Genomic DNA, 22,634 nt, shown 5'->3' with positions numbered 1-22,634 from the left:
AAGTTGACTTCCTCCTCTGTGATTCTTGAACAGAGTATTTGCCATTGCTAGCTGAAATTTATTACAGATCTTAATTAGTCCTTCTTCTCTCTTATTCCTTGTTCCAAGACCACATTCTCCTGTAATCTTTCTTCTACTCCTTCCCCTACAATGGCATTCCAGTTCCCCGTGATTATTAGATTTTCATCTTCCTTCACTTACTGTATTACCCTTTCATTATCCTCATACACTTTCTCTATCCCTTCATCTTGAGCTCATGACTTCAGCATGTATACCTGAACTATCATTGTCAGCATTGGTTTGCTGTCAATTCTAATAAGAATAACCCTATCACTGAACTGTTCACAGTAACGCTCTTTGCTGTACCTTCCTATTCATAATAAATCCTACTTCCATTATACAATTTTCTGCTGCTATTGATATTACCATATACTCATCTGGCCAGAAATTCTTGTCTTCTTTCCACTTCACATCAATGGTTCCTATTATACCTAGATTGAGCCTTTGCATTTCTCTTACCAGATTTTCTAGCTTCCCTACCCTGTTCAAGCTTCTGTTACTTCACGCCACAACTCGTAGAATGTTATCTTTTTGCTGGTTATTCAATCTTTTTCTCATGATCATCTCCTCCTTGGCAGCCCCCTCTTGGAGATCCAATGACAAACTAATCCAGAATATTTTGCCAATGGAGAGATGATCATAACACTTTTTCAATTACAGACCCCATGTTCTGTGGACATACATTACCCATCTTTAATGCAATGGTTTCCACTGCCTTTTGCATCCTCATGCTGTTGATCATTGCTGATTCTTCTGCCTTTAGGGGTAATTTCGCACCCCAAGGACAAGAGAGTGCCCTGAACCTCTGTCCACTTCTCTGCCCTGTTTGACAAGGCCTTTGGCAGAATGTGGAAATCTTATGCCAGAAGTCTTCAGCCACTAATACTGATTATTAACTAAAATTTAAGTGGTGACAGATTTCGATCCTGGGACTGACGACATTTCGATTACTAATTAAAGACACCACCTCGCCCTCCCCCCCCCCCCCTCCACCCAATTTTTTTTCCATTATTTTTCATTGTATTTGCTCAGGACAGATTCCCATGACACCCGTTCTAGTTCATCATTGATCCAACCACTCAGTTTTTTTTTTTTTTTTTATTATAGAGGGCAGCCATGCTGAGCTACCGTGCCAGCTGCCCCTAGACCACAGGTACTTACTATGAGGTTTAATCCTATGTTATGGTTTAACACAATAACACAAGTAACACAGTTAGAAACTGTGTATTTGTCTAAAGGCAGCACAACCCACAGCACACAAATACCCAAATCATACCCTTCCAGTACTTGAGAACGAGAGCTCTTAGTGACTTGTATCAAAACTTACACAATTTCAAACCTTTACAAAACTTTTTCTCACTGAAACACAAAATGGTGAATTTCCCTGTTCATGCAGTGAAATTACGACATTAGGTATGCAAATTTAATTTAGTACTTTCTTACGACAAATTCTATTTGCAACACTTTTTATGGACAGTACCATTGAAAGCGCCTGCTAAATTATATAATTGTACAACGCAGTTTCCAGGAGATATATCATCATAAACATTGAAGTGAATGAAAAGCTAGCTGTTTCTTACAATGGAGTGCACAATACCCAGCCTAAACTCATCCAGTGTTTGATAATTAATTGGCAACTTCCAATGAAGTTCAAACAAAATTTCAAACCTTCTCTAAAGTTTCTCTCACTTATATACTTAATATCAAATATTTAGCACATTAACTCATTTGTAAAGTAATCAATCGTTCGAAACTAAACTAAACTCTCACTAGTCCGGCCCTTTGTACTCCAGCTTCTCGGTAATCCGACCACATCCAAAATGATGCACAGCAATGAGTTATCATGTGCAACAATGTTGTTGGTGAATTACAGTTTTAAACAATGCTCTACATATTTGAAACTGTGGCATTCTTTACAGTTCCATATCTTCTAAAAGGAAACATGTTACCTTAGACCTCAAGCAGAAACTCTGAATTTTAGATAAGTTAAACAGAGGCTCTTCGCAGAAAGCCATTGTTGCTGAGTACAATGTTGGAAGAGCAACTACTTATGACATCACAAACAAAGATGTTTTTCTGCAGTATGTAACCCAAATGGATCGTGAATTGGGAAAACAGAAGGTTATGTCGAGTAAGAATGAAAATCTGGACACAGCTGTCTATAGATGGTTCATACAACACAGTAAAGGAATTCCAGTCAGTGACCTGATAATAAAGGAAAAGCACTTACATTTAACAAATGATTCGGCAATAGTAACTTGTTTGCAGAAAGCGAGGGTTGCTATCAAACTAAAAAGAATGCCATGACATTTGGCAGCTGACAGTCACTGTGTGAAGTTGCTCAGCTAACGAGAAAGATGCACATGAGTTTGTAAATAAGATGCAGAAGATAACAGAGGAAGAAGATTTAATTGCTGATGCCTTATACAATGCTGATGAAACCTGACTCTTTTATGAGATGCTTCCTTCAAAAATGTTAGCTGCCAAGAACGAGAAGGGAGGTCAAAGGTACAAGCAACAGAAGGAATATTTCACTTTAATGGTGTGTTGTAATGCAAAAGGGGGGTTATAAACTACTGCTCATGGTGATTAGGAAATCCCAAAATCCATGTTGTTTTCAATAAAGTGACATAAATATGCCATTAGTCCAATATTGGGCTCAGAAGAAGGCCTGGATGGATAAAGAAATATTCTCTCAGTGGTTTCATAAAACATTTTTACCTGCCGTGACGTAGGAGCTGAAAAAGAAAAAGCTTCTACTGAAAGCTATCATTATTCTGACAATGCTCTGGTCATCTTTTCAATGTGACTATAAAGTCCAATGGTATACAAGCACTCTTTCTTCAGCCCAATGAGACAGCCCTGATTCAACCCATGAACCAGAGAATTTTGAAATCAATTAAACATCTTTATTGACATGCACATCTTGTCTCTTTGCTGAAGGAATGTGAAGATGACTATACCAAGACACTGCTGAAGGCTTGGAAGGAAATCAACTTACATGATGATGTTTTCCAAGCATATGAGGCATGGGTTGAAGTGGAAAGTGGTATCATAATGAAGAGCTGGAGAAAAGTGAGGCCATGCATTGATGTGAGTTGGAACCAGTACTGATTGACAGTAATGAGCCAATCAATTCGGAAATATCAATTGCTGACACCCTGTACTCTGACACATTCCACAACTTTCAGGAGGAGGAGAAACTGATGATGATGATGCTGCTGATAAGTGGCTGAATGAGAAAAACTGCGCAACAGATCAAACTTTAGCAGGTAAAGAAATAATTAAAAAGTATGTATTAAAATATTGATGGAAGTGATGAAGAGTATATAGGAAGAGAGCGCATGAAGATGTCTCACACTGCTGGTGCTGAAACTGTGGGTGTCTTCCTGGAGTGCATTATGCAACAATCAGATACATACAGTACAGATGTAATGCTTGTAAAGCATTTCCATGATAAAGCATGCTGCTGTTGCATATCAGTGTTGAGACATTTAAAAATTTGAGACATGTTTCACAGCGAGTGATACTACTGTATACTTATGTAAACACTCAAGGACAAAATTTTCTTCAAAAATGAATGTATCTTTGGATTTAATAAAGTATATCCCCTACATTTTTAAATAAATTTCAGATACTCTCAATAATCTGGGACTGCCACTAATCTGGCACCCACATGTGCAAGGAATGGCTAGATTAGTGAGAGTCTAGAGTCGATTCTTCAAAGAATTAGAGGTATACTGATATCAGCTAATGGAGCAAGAGAGACAATTGTTAATTAATACTGCAGATGTTTCTCCTTTTCTGTGGAAAAAGGAATCTAAACCTCAACCACTTGACTGCATAGAGTACTCTCACCTTTCTGTAGCATACTGACAACATTTTGCTGGCTTTCAGTGTTGAGCACAAAAGCATCAAGAACTAAAAAACTAAAAATGTAGTAGATTAACAAAAATATTAAATTTTAGAAAGTATAACATAACTGGCTAGATAAAAACTCAATTCACTAAGTGGCAGCAGCAGCAGCAGCAGCAAATAAACGTTATGGAAATTTGTAAGCTTTGGGAGCCTTATGGCAGAAGGGTTGAAGGGAAAGGAAGAAGGATGAACCAAAAGGACTGGCGAGGCTTAGGAAATGAGATGAATTCTGAAAAGTCATCGCAAATTCCAGGTCAGGGTACGTCCACTGGACAATATGAGAAAGAAAGACTGATTGTTGGAGACTACACCTGACAAGGTTTGAAAACCTGGGAACTTAAAAAGTGGAAGACAAGGAAGTATCCAAGACATAGATTACCGACAAAAGATTGTGCAAGAGTTAATAAGAAGGGAAAGCTAAGTACATTGTTTGTGGTAGAGGTGGTGGTGGTGGGGGAGGGAGGGGGGGGGTTGGGGAAGACAGTTTGGAAAAGTAAAGATGCAGAAAATTAAAAGGGTGTGAAGAAAGGAATACTTATAGAAAAGAAATGCTGAGACTACAGAAATTAATGTAAATTAAGGCTAGGTGGGTGGCGAGACTCAAAGAGATGTTGTGACACATGTTCCCACCTGTGGAGTTCTGAGAAATTGGTGTCCGTGGGAAGAATCCAGATAGTATGCATTGTGAAACAGGCACCAAGGTTGTGACTGTCATGTTATAGAGCATGCTCCAGCTACTACAGGATGACATAATACATGATATTGTGTGCTACTAGCATACAACTCTACCTATGCCCATTCATCCTAACCTGTTACTTTGGCGGCACTCATACCAACATAAAAGTCCAAACAGTGTTTACATAACAGGTGGCACATGACCATTTCACAAATTGCTCCCCCTCTGACAGTTTATTTCAGTTACAGGGTTAGTATGGGTGGTGGTTAGGAGGGTTCATAGGGCATGTCTTACAGTGGGGATGGTCACTGGGGTGGGGGCCATAGGGGAAGTAAATGGGTACAGAAGGAGCATGGTGTCTGACTAGGATACTGCGGGGACTGTGTGAAGGGGTCAACAAAAAGCTATTCTAGGTGCTGTGGGCAAAATATCAGGCAGAATGGATCTCATTTTTGGGCATGATTTTAGGAAGTCTCAGCCTCATCGAAGTAGCTGTTTAGTACAATGAAGACCACGATAATACTGAGAGACGAGAAGTGTACTCCTAAGGTGTTTTTTGGAGTGATAAGCACTATCAGGATAGGGTGTGATGGCCAAAGAAACCTGCTTCTGAACTAGGCTGGCAGGGTAATTATACCCAGTGAAAGATGAGAAGAGAATGGTGGAATACTGCTAAAGGGTCTACATCTGAACAAATACATTTGCCTGAAACATCTAGGCTGTATAAGACAGAACATTTGACATGTAAATGATAGCAACTGTCATAATGTAAATACTGTTGTTTTTTCAAAGGTTTATTATGAACAGAATTGTGTAGCTGACCCTCGGTGAGGGTGAGGTGAACATCAAGGAAAATGACATAGGATTCAGAATAGAATCACATGAAATTAAGATGCGAGAACATGTTTAGGGATTCCAAAAATTCTAACATCCCAGCCTCACTCTGAGTGCATATGATAAATATAACATCAAAGTATCTAAACCAAACCAGGGGTTGAAGTCCCATCCAAGTGACCCATGAAAAGGTGACCTACTTCCACAAGGCTATGACTTCCTAACATCATACCCTGCAATGAGGATTATTCTGTCCATCATTTCAAGCACAGCACCTAGAATAGATTTTCATGAATCCCTCCCCAATCTCCACAACATCTTGATCACACCCTAGGCTCCTTCTGTACTTATTTCCCTACCCTATTGCTCCCACTATTGTGATCATCGCGCCCCCCCCCCCCCCCAATAAGACTTCTCCTATGCACCCTCCTAACCATCATCTATACCAGCACTACAACTGGCAAAACACACACTATCAAAGGAAGTGCCACCTACGATATGATATGTTGTGTGACAACCATTACATAAACACTGTTTGGCCTTATGACTACCACCAAGTTAGCAATTAGGATGTATGGGAACAGGCAGAGGGTGTTTACTGGCAACACACAATATCCTTTTGCAGAGTGTGATATACAAGATGGCAGTCACAACCTCGGTGCCTGTTTACAAGACATGCCATCTGGATTCTTCCCAAAGACACCAATTTCTCAGAAACCACAGGCGGGAACTGATGTTACAACATATCCTTGGTTCTTACCACCCACCTGGACTTAATTTACATTAGTTTCTTAGGTCTCAGCATTTCTTCCTAGTAACTATTCCTTTCTTCAGCCTCTTTTATTTTTCTACAGCTTTTATTTTCTGACCTTGTAGTGATTCGAGAATATCTGTGTAAATTATAGAACCACTCAGCCTTCTACCGTCTCCAACACACGATATTCTGGATATGAGTGTGGAATGGTAGAATCCTACCTACTGTGTGTCACATGTTTGTGTGTGCACGTTTAAGATCAATCGCGGGAAGAAAGTAGATGCGGTGGTCGAACGGCACCAACAAGAACCTATCGGGCAATCCATAAATGTTTTAGTGAGTGTGTAAGGAAGAACCATGGAGTTTATACACAGCTCTTTGCTTATTGTGTCACTGAATATTATTAGTAAAACAAGAACAGTTGAAAAAGTACTCTTGTAGACTCTTGACGCCACTTTGTTAAGAGGCAAGACTCATTTTATGATTCATGTTAAGAAAGGTCTTGGTATCCGAGCCATCTTTCTGTTAACTATAAGTTACATATTCATGAGGAAAGTGAATTTTTTATTGTGTATGGGGGTCAAATGCATCGTTAGTTGACGAAAAGTTAAGTTTGTATGTCTACTTATTTCATAAGTAGAAAGAGTCTAAAAATTTCTATAGCTAGTGTTATTTGACAGAGAAGTAGTCAGAGGATTTGCAGGAGCTGGCTATTCAGTAAAGAAGAGTGGCTGCAAATTCCAAGTAAGTCACCTCTTAAAGAAGTGGAAGGTTGTTCGGGGGAATAAGCCAATATAGCCCAGAGCAACATCACACTTCAAGCCACCAGAACGTTAGAACCTGTCTGTTTTCTCCATCTCCCACTTCTACCACATACAATGCACTTAACTTTCCACTCTTATTTACTCTTGCACAACGTTTTGTCAGTAATCTCTGTCTTGCTTACTACCCAATCTTCCACCTTTAAGCTCTCAGGTTTTCAAATCTCATCTGATGCAGTTCCCATCAATCAATCTTTCCTTCTCATCCCATCCAGTAAGTCTACCCAGAACCTAGATTCCAGGTGACTTTTCCAAACTCCTCCATTTCCTAAACATCACCAGTCCTTTTCTGTCATCCCCCCTCCTTCCCCATCAATGCTTCTACCCGAAGGAGGAGCCACTGGCTCTAAAAGCTTGCAAATATTCTTAAGCTTTTGTGTTTTCTCCTGTCACCACTTGCTGAGTAGACTTTTTATCTAAAAATGTTATAGAATATGTAACACCTGAACTTCATCTGCTTGGTTAATACTGTCTTTCACTTACTGAAGGTGGTTCATTCCCAGTGAGTCCCTTGATCTGCAGTAATTCTGCAGTTTTCAAGAAAGCTCCCAGTTCTTCTTGCCTCACATTCACCTCTCCTTGGTACATGAACTGTAGTATTGCCACCAATTCCTTGTGGCAAACATCTTTGAGTATTACTATTGGGTGTTTGCATGGATTGACCTAAAAAAATCACAAATAAAATGTAAAAATGATTCTCATAAGCATACAAGTGAAAAAAGATTATTTTTAGCTTTGGCTTACCTTAAATAGCTCTTTGAAATATGGGCTGGAAACAGACAGCACTATCTTATGAGCCTGCACAAACTGTCCCTCAGCAGCTATAGTAACATCAACGAGGTCAACTTCTTCTAAAAGAGCATGGAAACCAGTAGCTAAATTGCTGTGAAAATTATTCCACCTAAGAGAAAAGTGTTCAGCTTCAACTGCACTCATGACTGTAATCTGCAAGCAAGCAAAGGAAAAACAGGAACATATAAATTTCAAATATTTTGTTCACAATCTACATATGTAATAATAAAATTGGTAGTTATAAAATGTTCCCCCCTTGCACAAAGAATCATTTCACATCATCAAACTGCAAAAAACAAATGCAGGTAACACTCAAGGGTGGATTTGTACTTGCGCACCACTTATACAATGAACAATAGCACACTGACAGTAAATGTCTTACGAAATGCTCTCTCTCTCTCTCTCTCTCTCTCTCTCTCTCTTTCTCTCTACACACACAAGACATATAACACAGGAATAACAAGTTGATCAGAATGATCAGAACATCGGCTGCTTTCAAAAGAGTGATTAGAACATTTTAAACCTCATTAAGGCTAGCTCAAAGCAAAGATTTACAAGTCTATAATGCTTCGATCATCCACTAGTCTAGTCATTTTCAAGTCATAATGTAAGCTGTTAGTGAAAGCCATCAGCCCCCGGTAGCTGAGTGGTCAGCGCAACAGAATGTCAGTCCTAAGGGCCCAGGTGTTGTGTTGTGCTAATCATTATCATTTCATCCCCATCGACATGCAAGTCACGGAAGTGGTGTCAAATCGAAAGACTTGCACCTGGCGAACAGTCTACCCCACAGGAGGCCCTAGTCACATGACATTTATATTTTAGTAAAAGCCACATGCAGGCACTACATGTCATGAGAAACTATATCCACTAGCACCAAGCAATGATTCCTGACACTTTTTATTTAAGGACTAGTAAACTTTTGATCTATACTGGGTGTTAAGAGGTCCATACTGCTGAATTTTCGACTAAAAGAGAAGACTGTTCAATAAAAGCATCAAAACTTTGCAGGTCCAAATTTAAAGCATTTTAAAACATCTTAGCTATTACTGCAGAAAGGCAAAGCATCAAAGCATAATACTTACCCTGAGGGGAAGGGGGGCAGGCGGGGAGTGAGAGAGACCTAATCTTACACCTCCACAACAACAGTATTGGTACAGAAGTACTGAAAGGCAGAAAAAGAGAGTAGTTTTTACTATCAGCACAGGAGGTAGTCTTCAAGTTAATATGATGTAATAAAATTTCTAGTAGGCTAGGAGAATGTTAGAACTCTTAATTCAGACTTCACCCATCTAAAATAAAAGAAAAAACTTATTTTTCTGATAGACATATTTTCTTGCATAAAGTAATGACTATAAACTACATGAAATTACTGCAATATGGAATAAATGATCATCTCAGTGTAATCATTGAAGTACAGTGTTACATTCTCATTTTCTTTTTTTAGTTCTTAATGTAAAATTGATTTCAATGTGAAGTTTCTTACTGATTACTCCACACCTCCCACCCCAAAACTCTCTCTCTCTCTCTCTCTCTCTCTCTCTCTCTCTCTCTCTCTCTCACTGTCCCTGTCTCTCCTTCTCCTTCCTTACACAGATAATATTACACTGCTGGTGGAAAATAAACTACAAACATGGATTGACACAAAACGTATAAACAATATGATTTAAAAGGATAAGACCAATGCAAAGAAACATCTTTCTGGGGAAGAAAAGATCAAAGACCTTAAAATTTCTGAAGCATACAGGGACTGGTGAATAGGTAACTCCACATACCTCCACCGTCCATAAAACAGGATGGCAAAATGGAGGATATGACCTAACCCAACCAAGACACTGACAGTCCTCTTCAGACATAGACACTTAACAAAAAAGAAACAACAGAACGAACATGACATCCAACTAACCCTCTGGAATAGCCCCCTACAACTAAACGACACAGCTAGATACCTCGGAGTATACCCAGACAAACATCTCAACTGGAAAACCCACCTGACGTACCTCCTTAACAAAACCCGACTCAAACAAAGCCTAATACGACAAGTGTAAGGACACTTCCATGGCTGCAACACCCCAACAGCAACACATATAAACAAAACCTTCATTCGTCCAGTTCTGGAGTATGCAGCAGCCCCCCTGCGAGGCATACATGCACCGATTGCAAAAAGACTGTTCAGCATGGAACACAGACTCCTACGAAGTAACGCAAGGCTACCGTATATAACACCCTGCAACGAAGTATACGAGGCAACCAGAATGGAGCCACTACAAACCAGATTAACCAAAATGAGAGCCAGATACGGAAAGCACATCTTAAACAAAAAACCGGACATGGAGGACATTATCACAGTCAACCACAGAAAAAACAGGAAACCTAAATTCAAATACACAACACCCTCCCACACAATCGCTCACAACACAGCAAAGACGTACCCCGATCTCGCCCCAATCCTATCACCACTAACAACAAATACCACCATCCTCCCACACCTAGATGAAAGAACTCAAGAATAAAACACAAACACCACCAAGCACACAAGAACATGGCCCACAAAAGAACCATCAAAACATACCTAACCCAACCCCCTCTACTCCCCCTCCCTCGCTCTGCACACTAAATAACAAATGTAAAATAAATGCATATGTACAGTAGCATAAGTAGTTACCTGTATTATAAAATATCTGTACTTATAAACTATTAATGACAAAGAACAAATTGCATTGTAAAATTAATAGAAGGAAAACGAAACTGTAATGAAACAAAAAAAGTTAAAATATCATTGTAAGTGTTAAAATATCATTGTAAATGTTAAAATATCAAAATATAATCATAATTGTTAATAACCAAAAGAAAGTTTGCACTATGAAGCAAGAGAAATGTAAAAATTGTCTAAAAATAAAGTGTATTAACCCATGGCTGAAAAGGGCAAATAGCAAGCCCTAAAACAGCCCCCTCTGTCCCCTCAGGGAAGAAAAAAAAGTAACTCGGGAAAAACGAGTAAAAATTAAAAGTGGGAAAACAATAATATCTGTTTGAGCGGAATTAGAATGATATGAATTATAAACAAAAAGGACCAGACAGCCACACTCAAGTGTTTTGAATAATATTTTCTATAGCAGTAAAAAGACATTTACTAACCAAACTAAGAAAGAAGGAGGTTAGAGAGATCAGTAACCTAAGAGATCAAATTCAAGTCAGGAAATGAATATATTAATAGAATAATGGCGAGACAGATCAGCCCAAAAAAGGGGGGGGGGGTGAGGGGAGGAAAAGTTTAGGCAGCCAATAGAGGCAAAAAGTATCATAACAGTCACAATATCCTAATAATGTGAACTGAAGTGAAAATAATAATTATTAATACTCATTCATTTATTTGTTTGTTTTCTTTAGCATTGGGTCCACCGACAGAGGTCTGCAACATTATTTATTATCTTACAGGGCACAATAAAAATTATGCTGAAACATGAAATCAAGGAAATTTTTGACAACATTCACTGGCAATACCATCATATCATGCAGGCACATAGCAACTGGCTAAATATACTGGGAATTGATAATTATTAAAATACCTAGCGTGCTTTGTGTGTCACAGTGTCTTTCGATAGAAAAGATACCAACTGACAACAAATACATCAAGATGTTACAGCAGACATGTGTCACCTGCAACACCAACCATTAGTAACCAGTACAAGCCTATTTGTAGTTTAAAAAAATCAATGCCCCATGTCGTACAAATTAAATGATGACTTTTATGGATATCACTGGCTAACTTTTGTATGCAAATATATTGCAACAAAAACTTCATGAAGATGGCCCATGTTGCGAGAGATCTAAATTAGAGGTAAAAATAAAAAAGTTGCACATCAGCATTTAGTATCACTATAAAGGACAAATAATAAGATGAAGACAGGGCACTGAGTATAGCATACATAGCATGAAAGCATACATCTCCTAAAAAATGATGTCAAGGGTTGTCCTGTTTGCCAATTGTACAGAAACTAAAATAAATAATTTTCCACAAAAATTGCTTCTCAAGACAAATAAAATAGTTAACCAGTATTTAAAATAGCACAATATCTGAGTAATTGTATGCCAAAAATATAAATTAAATCTGCTGAGCACATGGAATATCTTGGCTGACACTAAGTTGCCCTTCCTATCCAACCCTCCAGAAAACCTCCAAGAATAGTAAACTTGATGCAAATAAGGCTCAAATTGCTTTGCATTCTTAATACTGGTAATGAGCATCATTATGACACTTATATTGTCATTATCAGATATCATCTTCCTCACCAGACCTTAAAAACAATCCTTGTTTCAGAAGCCAGCTTTTATAAAAAGCTTTTCTGTGAATAATGTTAAACTGTGTAGCTTTTCCTTATAATTTTGTAATGTTTTCATAATTCAGTTCTATGATAGATACACTATGCTTGTCTGAATTTGTTATGTTTATTGTGTATATTGGTTTTCACTGGCATCTGGGCTATATTGTCATGACATAACCACAATGAAGATCAAATCTGAAAGCAGGGCTGTCAATGAAGTACAACACTCAGCACTGGAAGCATGTTTATTATTAACACTATCAATTAGCCAGAACAGAACACGAACTGACTGCTGGATGGAGAGTCCAGCTATTTGTACAAATATCAAATATTCAACAATATACAAAAATTACAAAAATAAGAAACTTCCCATTAGAAATGTTGGAACACATGAGGCAATCCTGAGCCTACAACTTATCTTAGAAAATAGATTAAGGAAAGGCAAGCCTACATTTCTAGCATTTGTAGACTTTGAGAAAGCTTTTGATAATGTTGACTGGAATACTCTCTTTCAAATACTGAAGGTGGCAGGGGTAAAATACAGGGAGTGAAAGGCTGTTTACAATTTGTACAGAAACCAGATGGCAATTATAAGAGTCGAGGGGCATGAAAGGGAAGCAGTAGTTGGGAAGGGAGTGAGACAGGGTTGTAGCCTCTCCTCGATGTTATTCAATCTGTATATTGAGCGAGCAGTGAAGGAAACAAAAGAAAAATTCGGAGTAGGTATTAAAATCTATGGAGAAGAAATAAAAACTTTGAAGTTCGCCAATGATATTGTAATTCTGTCAGAGACAGCAAAGGACTTGGAAGAGCAGTTGAATGGAATGGATAGTGTCTTGAAAGGAGGATATAAGATGAACGTCAACAAAAGCAAAACAAGGATAATGGAATGTAGTCAAGTTAACTCGGGTGATGCTGAGTGAATTAGATTAGGAAATAAGACACTTAAAGTAGTAAAGTAGTTTTGCTATTTGGGGAGCAAAATAACTGATGATGGTCGAAGTAGAGAGGATATAAAATGTAGACTGGCAATGGCAAGGAAAGCGTTTCTGAAGAAGAGAAATTTGTTAACATCGAATATAGATTTATGTATCAGGAAGTCGTTTCTGAAAGTATTTGTATGGAGTGTAGCCATGTATGGAAGTGAAACATGGACGATAAATAGTTTGGACAAGAAGAGAATAGAAGCTTTTGAAATGTGGTGATACAGAAGAATGCTGAAGATTATATAGGTAGATCACATAACTAATGAGGAGGTATTGAATAGAACTGGGGAGAAGAGAAGTTTGTGGCGCAACTTGACAAGAAGAAGGGAGGCATCAAGGGATCACAAATTTAGCATTGGAGGGCAGTGTGGAGGGTAAAAATCGTAGAGGGAGACCAAGAGATGACTACACTAAGCACATTGAAAAGGATGTAGGCTGCAGTAGGTACTGGGAGACGAAGAAGCTTGCACAGGTTATAGTAGCATGGAGAGCTGCATCAAACAGGTCTTGGGACTGAGGACAACAAGAAACTTCCACATCCTTCCAGAACTGATAAATACTAAATGACAAATAGATGTTGGTGTTTGAGTTTGATCTGGAGACCAACAGCACACCAGCCAGTGACGTTAAGCATTATGCCAGACTGCATGCAGCACATTTCATGACACCGCTCCCTCTCCTGGAAAAACAATGACCTTGACTCTCACATTATATTTGCGAAGCGAAGCAACTCAAATCGCTTGATACGGGCAAGTCTTCAGGTCCAGATTGTATACCGATCAGGTTCCTTTCAGATTACGCTGATACAATAGCTCCCTAGTTAGCAATCATATACAATCGCTCGCTCACCGATAGATCTGTACCTACAGATTGGAAAATTGCGCAGGTCGCACCAGTGTTTAAGAAGGGTAGTGGGAGTAATCCATTGAACTACAGACCTATATCATTGACGTCGGTTTGCAGTAGGGTTTTGGAGCATATGCTGTATTCAAACATTACGAATCACCTTGAAGGATCTATTGATACATAATCAGCATGGTTTCAGAAAACATCGTTCTTGTGCAACGCAGCTAGTTCTTTATTCGCATAAAGTAATGGCCGCTATCAACAGGGGATCTAAAGTTGATTACGTATTTCTAGATTTCCGGAAAGCTTATGACACCGTTCCTCACAAGCGACTTCTAATAAAGCTGCGGGCCTATGTGGTATCGTCTCAGTTGTGTGACTGGATTCGTGATTTCCTGTCAGGAAGGTCGCAGTTCGTAGTAATAGACGGCAAATCATCGAGTAAAACTGAATGATATCAGGTGTTCCCCAGGGAAGAGTCCTGGGACCTCTGCTGTTCCTGATCTATATAAATGACCTGGGTGACAATGTGAACGGTTGATTCTCTTAGGTTGTTCGCAGATGTTGATGTAATTTACCGTCTAGTAAGGTCATCCGAAGACCAGGATCAGTTGCAAAGCGATTTAGAAAAGATTGCTGTATGGTGTAGCAGGTGGCAGTTGACGCTAAATAACGAAAAGTGTGAGATGATCCACATGAGTTCCAAAAGAAATCCGTTGGAATTCGATTACTCGATAAATAGTACAATTCTCAATGCTGTCAATTCAACTAAGTACCTGGGTGTAAAAATTACAAACAACTTCAGTTGGAAAGACCACATAGATAATATTGTCGGGAAGGTGGGCCAAAGGTTGCGTTTCATTGGCAGGACACTTAGAAGATGCAACAAGTCCACTAAAGAGACAGCTTCCACTACACTCGTTCATCCTATGTTAGAATATTGCTGCGCGGTGTGGGATCCTTACCAAATAGGATTGACGGAGGACATCGAAAGGGTGCAAAAAAGGGCAGCTCGTTTTGTATAATCACATAATAGGGGAGAGAATGTGGCACATATGATACGCGAGTTGGGATGGAAGTCATTAAAGCAAAGACGTTTTTCGTCACGGCGAGATTTATTTACGAAATTTCAGTCACTAACTTTCTCTTCCGAATGCGAAAATATTTTGTTGAGCCCAACCTACATAGGTAGGAATGATCATCAAAATAAAATAAGAGAAATCAGAGCTCGAACAGAAAGGTTTAGTTGTTCATTTTTCCCGCGCGGTTTGGGAGTGGAATGGTAGGGAGATATTATGATTGTGGTTCGATGAACCCTCTGCCAAGCACTTAAATGTGAATTGCAGAGTAATCAGTGCATGTAGATTATGGTGGTGTTGTCAAATCCTCTTCACTATGACAAGCTTTGAAAGAGTCCCCTTTCACCAAAGCTTTGTTGTGATCATTGGATCTTCAATTTCCTTGAACAAAAAGCCCTTACTGTCACTCTGCACCTCAGGACTGCAGTTGTGCTTCATACGCAGAGCATGGACAATGTCTCTGAGTCTGAGCTGGCAGAGTCCACTGTTCCTGGCACATTCTAATGGTGACGCAGACTAGTGCTAAAAATTGATACTTCACTTTCGCAACAATCTCTATTACCTTGTGCCTTCTGGGGTAACATTCACAGCTCCTATCTTCTGCTTACTCAGTCTGGCACTTCTGGCTGCCCAAAAATACTTCATCTCTTCTTTTACAACTAGGTGTATGAGAGAGGTGAGGTCATGATGGTTTTCCACAAGTGCCACAGGGACCAGATTTGGGAGCCAATCATGCCTCTTACATCTGATTACTTTCTGTTCAATTTTGTCATTTCACTGGCACCACTGTATGAGTTGTTCTGCTGTTGCATAATCCTTTACCAGAAGATCGTGGTATATGCCTTCTTGTGATTTATTTCATCAAGTGTGAGATTTTATCAGCATCTGTAATATTTAGTTTCACAATGTGACCCAGGGCCAAAAAATTCTGTGTGTTAGGACTGTGTTGTTTCTCAAAGACACTTCTCCAATTGGTCTTCCACTAAGTGGGCTTGATGATGATCATCGCCAAATGTTTTCTTCATTTTGGCCTGGAACTTGTCCCAGCAATTGGGCTTCTCTTTGTTCTGTAACTACTGCTGGGCTGTGCTGTCCAAGTAAAAGTACACACTTGCCAAGCACATCGTCATCAAGTCATCTCAGCTGTTGTATCTGGTGACTTATTCAAATCTGTTCAGCCATTTTCTTGGGTCCTGGACAGTTTCTGCAGCCAACACTAATGATTGCCTGATGTTAGCTGACTTACTGAAACATAATGATCTCTTGAATAACCAGACCATGAGAAAAATGCAATGCTTACACTACAGTTCATGTCCAGTACAGTTGTTACCTACATGGGCAGGAACTGTAATACATGAATTACATTGTTCCCATGGTCAGTATGTTCAGGAGACCACAGTATTTCGAAACAGCAGTAAGTCAGCTGTACAACAGGGAATGACTCTTACATTGCTTAATTGGAGTCACGGTAATGTACATGTTTTGAAGCAACCAGAATCAAAAGTCCAAATTCAAAAGCAGAGTCCCCGATGATTACAACACTGGTCACTGAAAATCTTATTTATTACAAACATCAATATACAGCTGGAACAATACAGAACTGACACCAGCAGAGAGAGGGCATCTAATTATAAAGAAATCAAAATTTCAGAATATACAAACGTAAAAGATTTTGAGAACCTTGCCAAACAGATAAATACCACTTCAAAATTAATAAATAACTGCAGGTAGTCTGGTTTGAAGTGATGACCTGCAACACACAATCCAGCAACACTAACTGCTATGCCATACTGCATGCTATACAGCTCACAGTAATAAAACTTGGTACATATTCAGGCCCACTTGCTGGATGATTTATACAAATATTTCAACCAGTGACACAAGTTCCTTGTATGAGAAGCACACAAAAGTCATATTTTTTGTTCACTTTGAAACTAAAATGTAACTGCTGTTATTAGTGCAAAGCAAAGCTTAGTGTTCTGGGTATGATGGCTCAGTTGGGACCGACTGACCACCGTTTCATCCTCTGCCAAAGCCATCACTCGATGAGGTATGGAGGAGCGTGGACTCAGCACATTGCTCTTCCGGGCACGTATTTCTTCACCTTGGGGCTGCTACTTCTAACTTAAGTAGCTTCTCAGCTGGCATCACAAGGCTGAGTGCACTCAGTTCCACTCCTCCCATGAAGGAAAAGTCCCTGATAGTACCAGAATCGAACCTGGGTTCAATGCATAGTAGCCAGACACACTGACAACAGAGCTATGGAGATGGACATCGTTATATGTGATTGAGGAAAAACTCTCGTGTTCTCGTTAATGTTACAGAATTTTCATATTTAGAAATTTCCTAGTTAAATATTCCACATACAGTGTGTGCTGTTATGACAATACATCAGAATGTTTGTAAACTGAAAGTTGCCATTATTAATGCCTTACTAACAAAATTGGTCACTTCTCACTATTTTCATGATCACTGATCATACTTTCCTCCTAAGCACACAGTAAAATGACTGCTGATTTTGCAAATTTATATTTAAAAACATACTCTGCAAGTGAACATGTGGTGCTTGGTGGAGTGTACCTTGTACCACTGCTACTCATTTCCTTTCCTGTTCCACTCGTAAACAGAGTGAGGGAAAATGCCTGTGTAGAATACACCTCTGTACGAATCCCAATTTCTCTTATCTTATGTCCATGGTCCTTATGTGAAATGTATGTTTGCAGCAGTAGAATTGTTCTGCAGTCTGCTTTGAATGCCAGTTTCCTAAATTTCTCAATAGCGTTCCTGATAAACAACATTGCCTTACCCCAGAGATTCCCACCACGTTTCCCAAGCATCTCTGTAATACTCACATGTTGATCAAACCTACCAGAAGGAAATCTGGCAGCCCACCACAGAACTGCTTTGATGTTTTCCTTTAATCCGACCTGGTTGAGATCCTGAAAACTTGAGCAGAATCGAAGAATGGGTTGCACTAGTGTTCTATACATGGTCTCTCCTTTACAGACGAACCACACCTTCTGAAATTCTCCCAACATACCAATAGTGACAATCCACATTCCCTACTACAATCTTTACATGCTCGTTTCACTGTTTACTGTGCAGTGTTACACCTAGATATTTAATTGATGGTGAATGTGTTAAGTAGCATACTATTAATGCTGTATTTGAACATTACAGGATTGTTTTTCTTGGGCCATTCCATTAAAATTTAAACCAGATGGAAATTTTTTTTCTGTAAGTGAAGTTTGGTATGTATTAAATTTGAAGTAAAATAAATATAACTCTGAGAAATTCTACAAACAACAACTGGCAACATTGTTACATCTGTATTATTATTATATTACTGCAAGGGTAACAACGATTATTGAAAGAACTGTTTTGGCAGCTTCTTTTTAGGAAGATTCCTTTACATAAGCTTTGAATAATTTTGAAAATTAATCTTTTTTTTACTGACATGTAGACTCTCACCTACATTAGCTTTTAATTTGTCATTGTTATTTCATATTATATCTCACATTGGAACTTTAATTATCATGGTTTACGTGTCCCATCCCATCATAAAAAAGTGGATTTTTCTGTATTACATTGAAAGAATAAATATTTATTCAATGCTGATTTGTATGATAAGTGAACTTTATATGGTTAACATCCAACAGAAACAAAACCTCAAATAACACAAAACCATAACACTCCAGAAAGCTTTTAACAACTGCCCCATCCCATTACAGACCAGTATATGTGGATCATTAAGCTGAACATAGATATTTTTTTTTATCCACTGTGTGTGAGAAGATGGGTAAAACTGCAGCAGAAAGACAGAGAGGGAAAGGGGGTAGAGAGAGGGGGGGGGGGGATAGAGAGAGAGAGAGAGAGAGAGAGAGAGAGAGAGAGAGAGAGAGAGAGAGAGAGAGAGAGAGAGAGAGAGAGAGGAGAAAATGTTTGAAAGAAAATAGTGAAGAATATCAGAGGTACAAAGTGGACAGCATTGTTAGCTGAAATTGGCTGAAGACAAGATAAACTTAGGCTGCAGTGTTCTTCTTTGGCACGCCAGTATAGAAGTGTGCACTGAATCAGTTATGTGAAAAGTCCATGCAATATGCACATTTATTTATTCATAATAGCCGACTTAGGAATTTTACCTTGTGCAAGACAGCGCGTACAACATTGTGTACCGATTTAAAGTTCTAGATCTGCCTACATTATTGTTCACAAAAATTTTCATTGACTTTATCAGTACCCATTTGAATTGAGAATACCATGAAATTTTGAACATTCACAAGTGCCACGATAAACTAGTACTAGTATCAGCAATTGTAGGCCTAAACTAAACTGTGTTCCTTAAAAAAAAGTTCAGAATGGAAGGCCTAATTTGGTTCAAACCAATCATTCTCTTATTTCGTTGTACAAGTCAGTGAGAAACAGGTTAATTTGAGAATTTTTGGACGCTTAAAAATTTTCACAAGTTACCAGTGCAAGAGTTTCAAATACATACTTTATTTCATAGCAAATAAGTGTTTATGGTTTACAGTTCAGCCAAAGAATAGATCACCCGTAAATTTCCTTGTACATCAGTGCAAATAAAATTGCATAACCTACGAGCAATTTGTTGCAAATTGGTGTTTGTGATTTAGATACTGTAGCAGACTTTCTTACGAACATATTGTGTTACATCTAGTTTCCCCTTAAAGAGCAGTAGCCCTATTATCTGCATTTACTGTAAATTAATTCTGTTTTCAAGTTTGCTAACAACTATAATTAACATCAAAACTTTTTAGGAAACTACTGTACCAATTTTTACCTCGGGTTCTTGCATTGCGTTAACAGAAATCTGATTTTTGTGTATCTGCTTCAGTTCTTGTAGGGAATTAGCAACTTTTCCACTTAACAGATTAAAAGATAATCAGCAGATTTAATTTAATGTTATTTGTTCACTGCCTTGTAAGACATTACACCAGTCAAAATGCAACCCCACTGTGAATGCTGTTCTCAAATACGCGATGAGTTTGTTGACATTCATAAGCAGCAGGAAATCGCGTTGACTACTGTTACAGAATCAGTCTGTTAGAAGAGCTCACATGAGTCACATACCTGTGATACCCATACCAGAGGTATCTCAAGTACTGTCCTCTCCTATGGATCCGCAAAAAGTACAGGATCTGTCATCACCCATCCATTTAACTATGAGTGGCGTGTCAATGGAAATCTAGGTGTCCTACATAGGGTGGACAGGGATCACGTAGGACTTAGGATGATGTACCGATTCCCCTAAGCAACAAGTTTGCGGTGCTGTCTGTCACTGAAACCTGTTTTGTCCGATGTCAGGAGGGGGCAAACACAAAAGGGCAGGGGTCTATTAATTTTCGGCAGTTCAAACATATGGCGAATGATGGTACCCCTTAGGGAAATGGCAGGGATAGAGAAGTGCAACAGATGCACTCAGTGTGTATGACTGGGGGCCACGTTCAGCACGTTGAAGAGACTATTCAGGCAGCCACTGAGGGAACAGGATGCAATCAACTGCAGATTGTGCCACACATTGGAACAAATGATGCCTGTTGTCTGGGCTCCAAGCTGCGAATGGCAGAGAAGGTTGAGAAGAACTGCCTTGTGCATGGAATTTCAACAAAGCTCATAATTTGCACAACTGTCCCCAGAACTGATTGTGGCCCTTTGGTTCTGAGTCAAGTGGAAAGACTGAACCAGAGACTTCAAAGGTTCTGTGACAAATTAGGCTGGAGCTTCCTGGACTTGCACCATAGTGTTGAGAACTGTCGGGTTCCCTAAATAGGTCAGGTGTGCATTAAACATCAGAGGCTGCTACTGAGGCAGCTGATTGTGTGTGGGGTGCACACAAGGGTTTCTTAGATTAGACAACTCTCCATCCAATCTAGAAAACAATAACTGTAGGAAACCCAGCAGTATCACGTAAGATCGAAAGAAATGCCTCCCACAGGTGAGAATATTAAAATCGTAATAGTAAACAGCTAAGGCATTCACAAACAAGTGCCGGAGTTTGAAGTGCTCATGAAAAGCAGTGAGGCTCATATAACACTAGATACAGAGAACTGGCTGATACCTTAAATTGATAGCAGTGAGATTTTCGAGGAAAATTAAAGTGTATATCGAAAGGGTCTGCAAACTGGAAATGCAGATGGTGCATTTGTCACAGTAGACAAGAAGCTCAATCCACTGAGATAGAAACTGAAGCTGCATGAAAGATTGTGTGGGCATTAGTCAGTCTCAGGGATGGGCATAAAATGATTACTGGATCCTTATATCTGTCCTCCGAGTCTTTCACAGCGGCATGACTGAATAAAGTCTTCTCAGTTTTCAAGTTTCGTCAATTCCAATAAAATTCTTGAGCTTTCGACGGCTACCTCTGCCACCATTGTCAGGAGTCCTGGGAGACGTTGGCAGAGCTATCCATCAATAGTTTGAGAATTTTATTGAAACTGACACATCTCAAAAACCGGGAAGATTTTATTTAAATTCTTCTATTGCCCACCAGACTCATCTCCTGATATAACCGAAAAGTTTAGAGAAAACCTCAGTTCACTTGTATGTAAGTTCCCCAATCATACTGTAATCATCAGTGAAGACTTAAACTCATTCAACAATTAACTGGGAAAATTAGTGTTGTTAGTGGTGGGTGTGATAGGTCATCTCATGAAACTGTGCTAAATGCCTTCTCTGAGAACTACCTAGAATAACTATATTGGATCTAATTGCAACAAAGAGACCTGACCTCTTTGAAGATGTCCACATCGAAACTACACTATTGGCCATTAAAATTGCTACACCACAAAGATGATGTGCTACAGAGGTGAAATTTAACCGACAGGAAGAACATGCTGTGATATGGAAATGATTAGCTTCTCAGAGCATTCACACAAGGTTGTAGCCGGTGGGGACACCTACAACATGCTGGCATGAGGAAAGTTTCCAACCGATTTCTCATACACGAACAGCAGTTGACTGGTGTTGACCGGTGAAACGTTGTTGTGAAGCCTCATGTAAGGAGGAGAAATACGTACCATCACATTTCCAACTTTGATAAAGGTCAGATTGTAGCCTATAGCGATTTCGGTTTATCGTATCGCGACATTGCTGCTCACATAGATCAAGATCCAGTGACTGTTAGCAGAATATCGAATCAGTGGGTTCAGGAGGGTAATATGGAATACCGTCCTGGATCCCAATGGCCTCGTATCACTAGCAGTCGAGATGACAGGCATCTTATCTGCATGGCTGTAACGGATCGTGCAGCCACGTCTCGATCCCTGAGTCAACAGATGGGGACACTTGCAAGACAACAACCATCTGCACAAACAGTTCTACAACGTTTCCAGCAGCATGGACTATCAGCTCGGAGACCATGGCTGCGGTTACCCTCGACGCTGTATCACAGAGAAGAGTGCCTGCGATGGTGTACTCAACGACGAACCTGGGTGCACGAATGGCAAAACATCATGTTTTCGGATGAATCCAGGTTCTGTGTACAGCATCATGATAGTCGCATCCGTGTTTGGCGACATCGCGGTGA

General features: G+C 39.3%; 1 protein-coding gene across 19 annotated transcripts in view; it reads right to left on the bottom strand.

Moving 5' to 3' along the window:
* Window positions 1-22,634, bottom strand: part of LOC126358278 (modifier of mdg4-like) — a 342,870-nt gene that overhangs the window by 290,214 nt on the left and 30,022 nt on the right. For 14 of the 19 annotated variants that reach the window (XR_007566224.1, XR_007566225.1, XM_050007535.1 and 11 more), the window contains exons 2-3: window positions 7,808-8,008; window positions 7,547-7,726 (exon numbers count right to left, since the gene is read on the bottom strand). Coding sequence is in view for 17 of the 19 variants with exons in the window: in XM_050007535.1 (XP_049863492.1) it covers window positions 7,547-7,726; window positions 7,808-7,999 (372 nt within the window). In the remaining 2 variants the exon portion in view is untranslated. Of the gene's footprint in view, window positions 1-7,546; window positions 7,727-7,807; window positions 8,009-8,937; window positions 9,018-22,634 lie in introns of all 19 variants that reach the window. The other 5 variants (XM_050007536.1, XM_050007534.1, XM_050007547.1 and 2 more) reach the window with 1 other exon arrangement.

Source organism: Schistocerca gregaria, chromosome 1 (assembly GCF_023897955.1).
Source record: "Schistocerca gregaria isolate iqSchGreg1 chromosome 1, iqSchGreg1.2, whole genome shotgun sequence".
Taxonomy (NCBI): Eukaryota; Metazoa; Arthropoda; class Insecta; order Orthoptera; family Acrididae; genus Schistocerca; species Schistocerca gregaria.
This window is presented reverse-complemented; position numbering and strand designations above follow the sequence as displayed.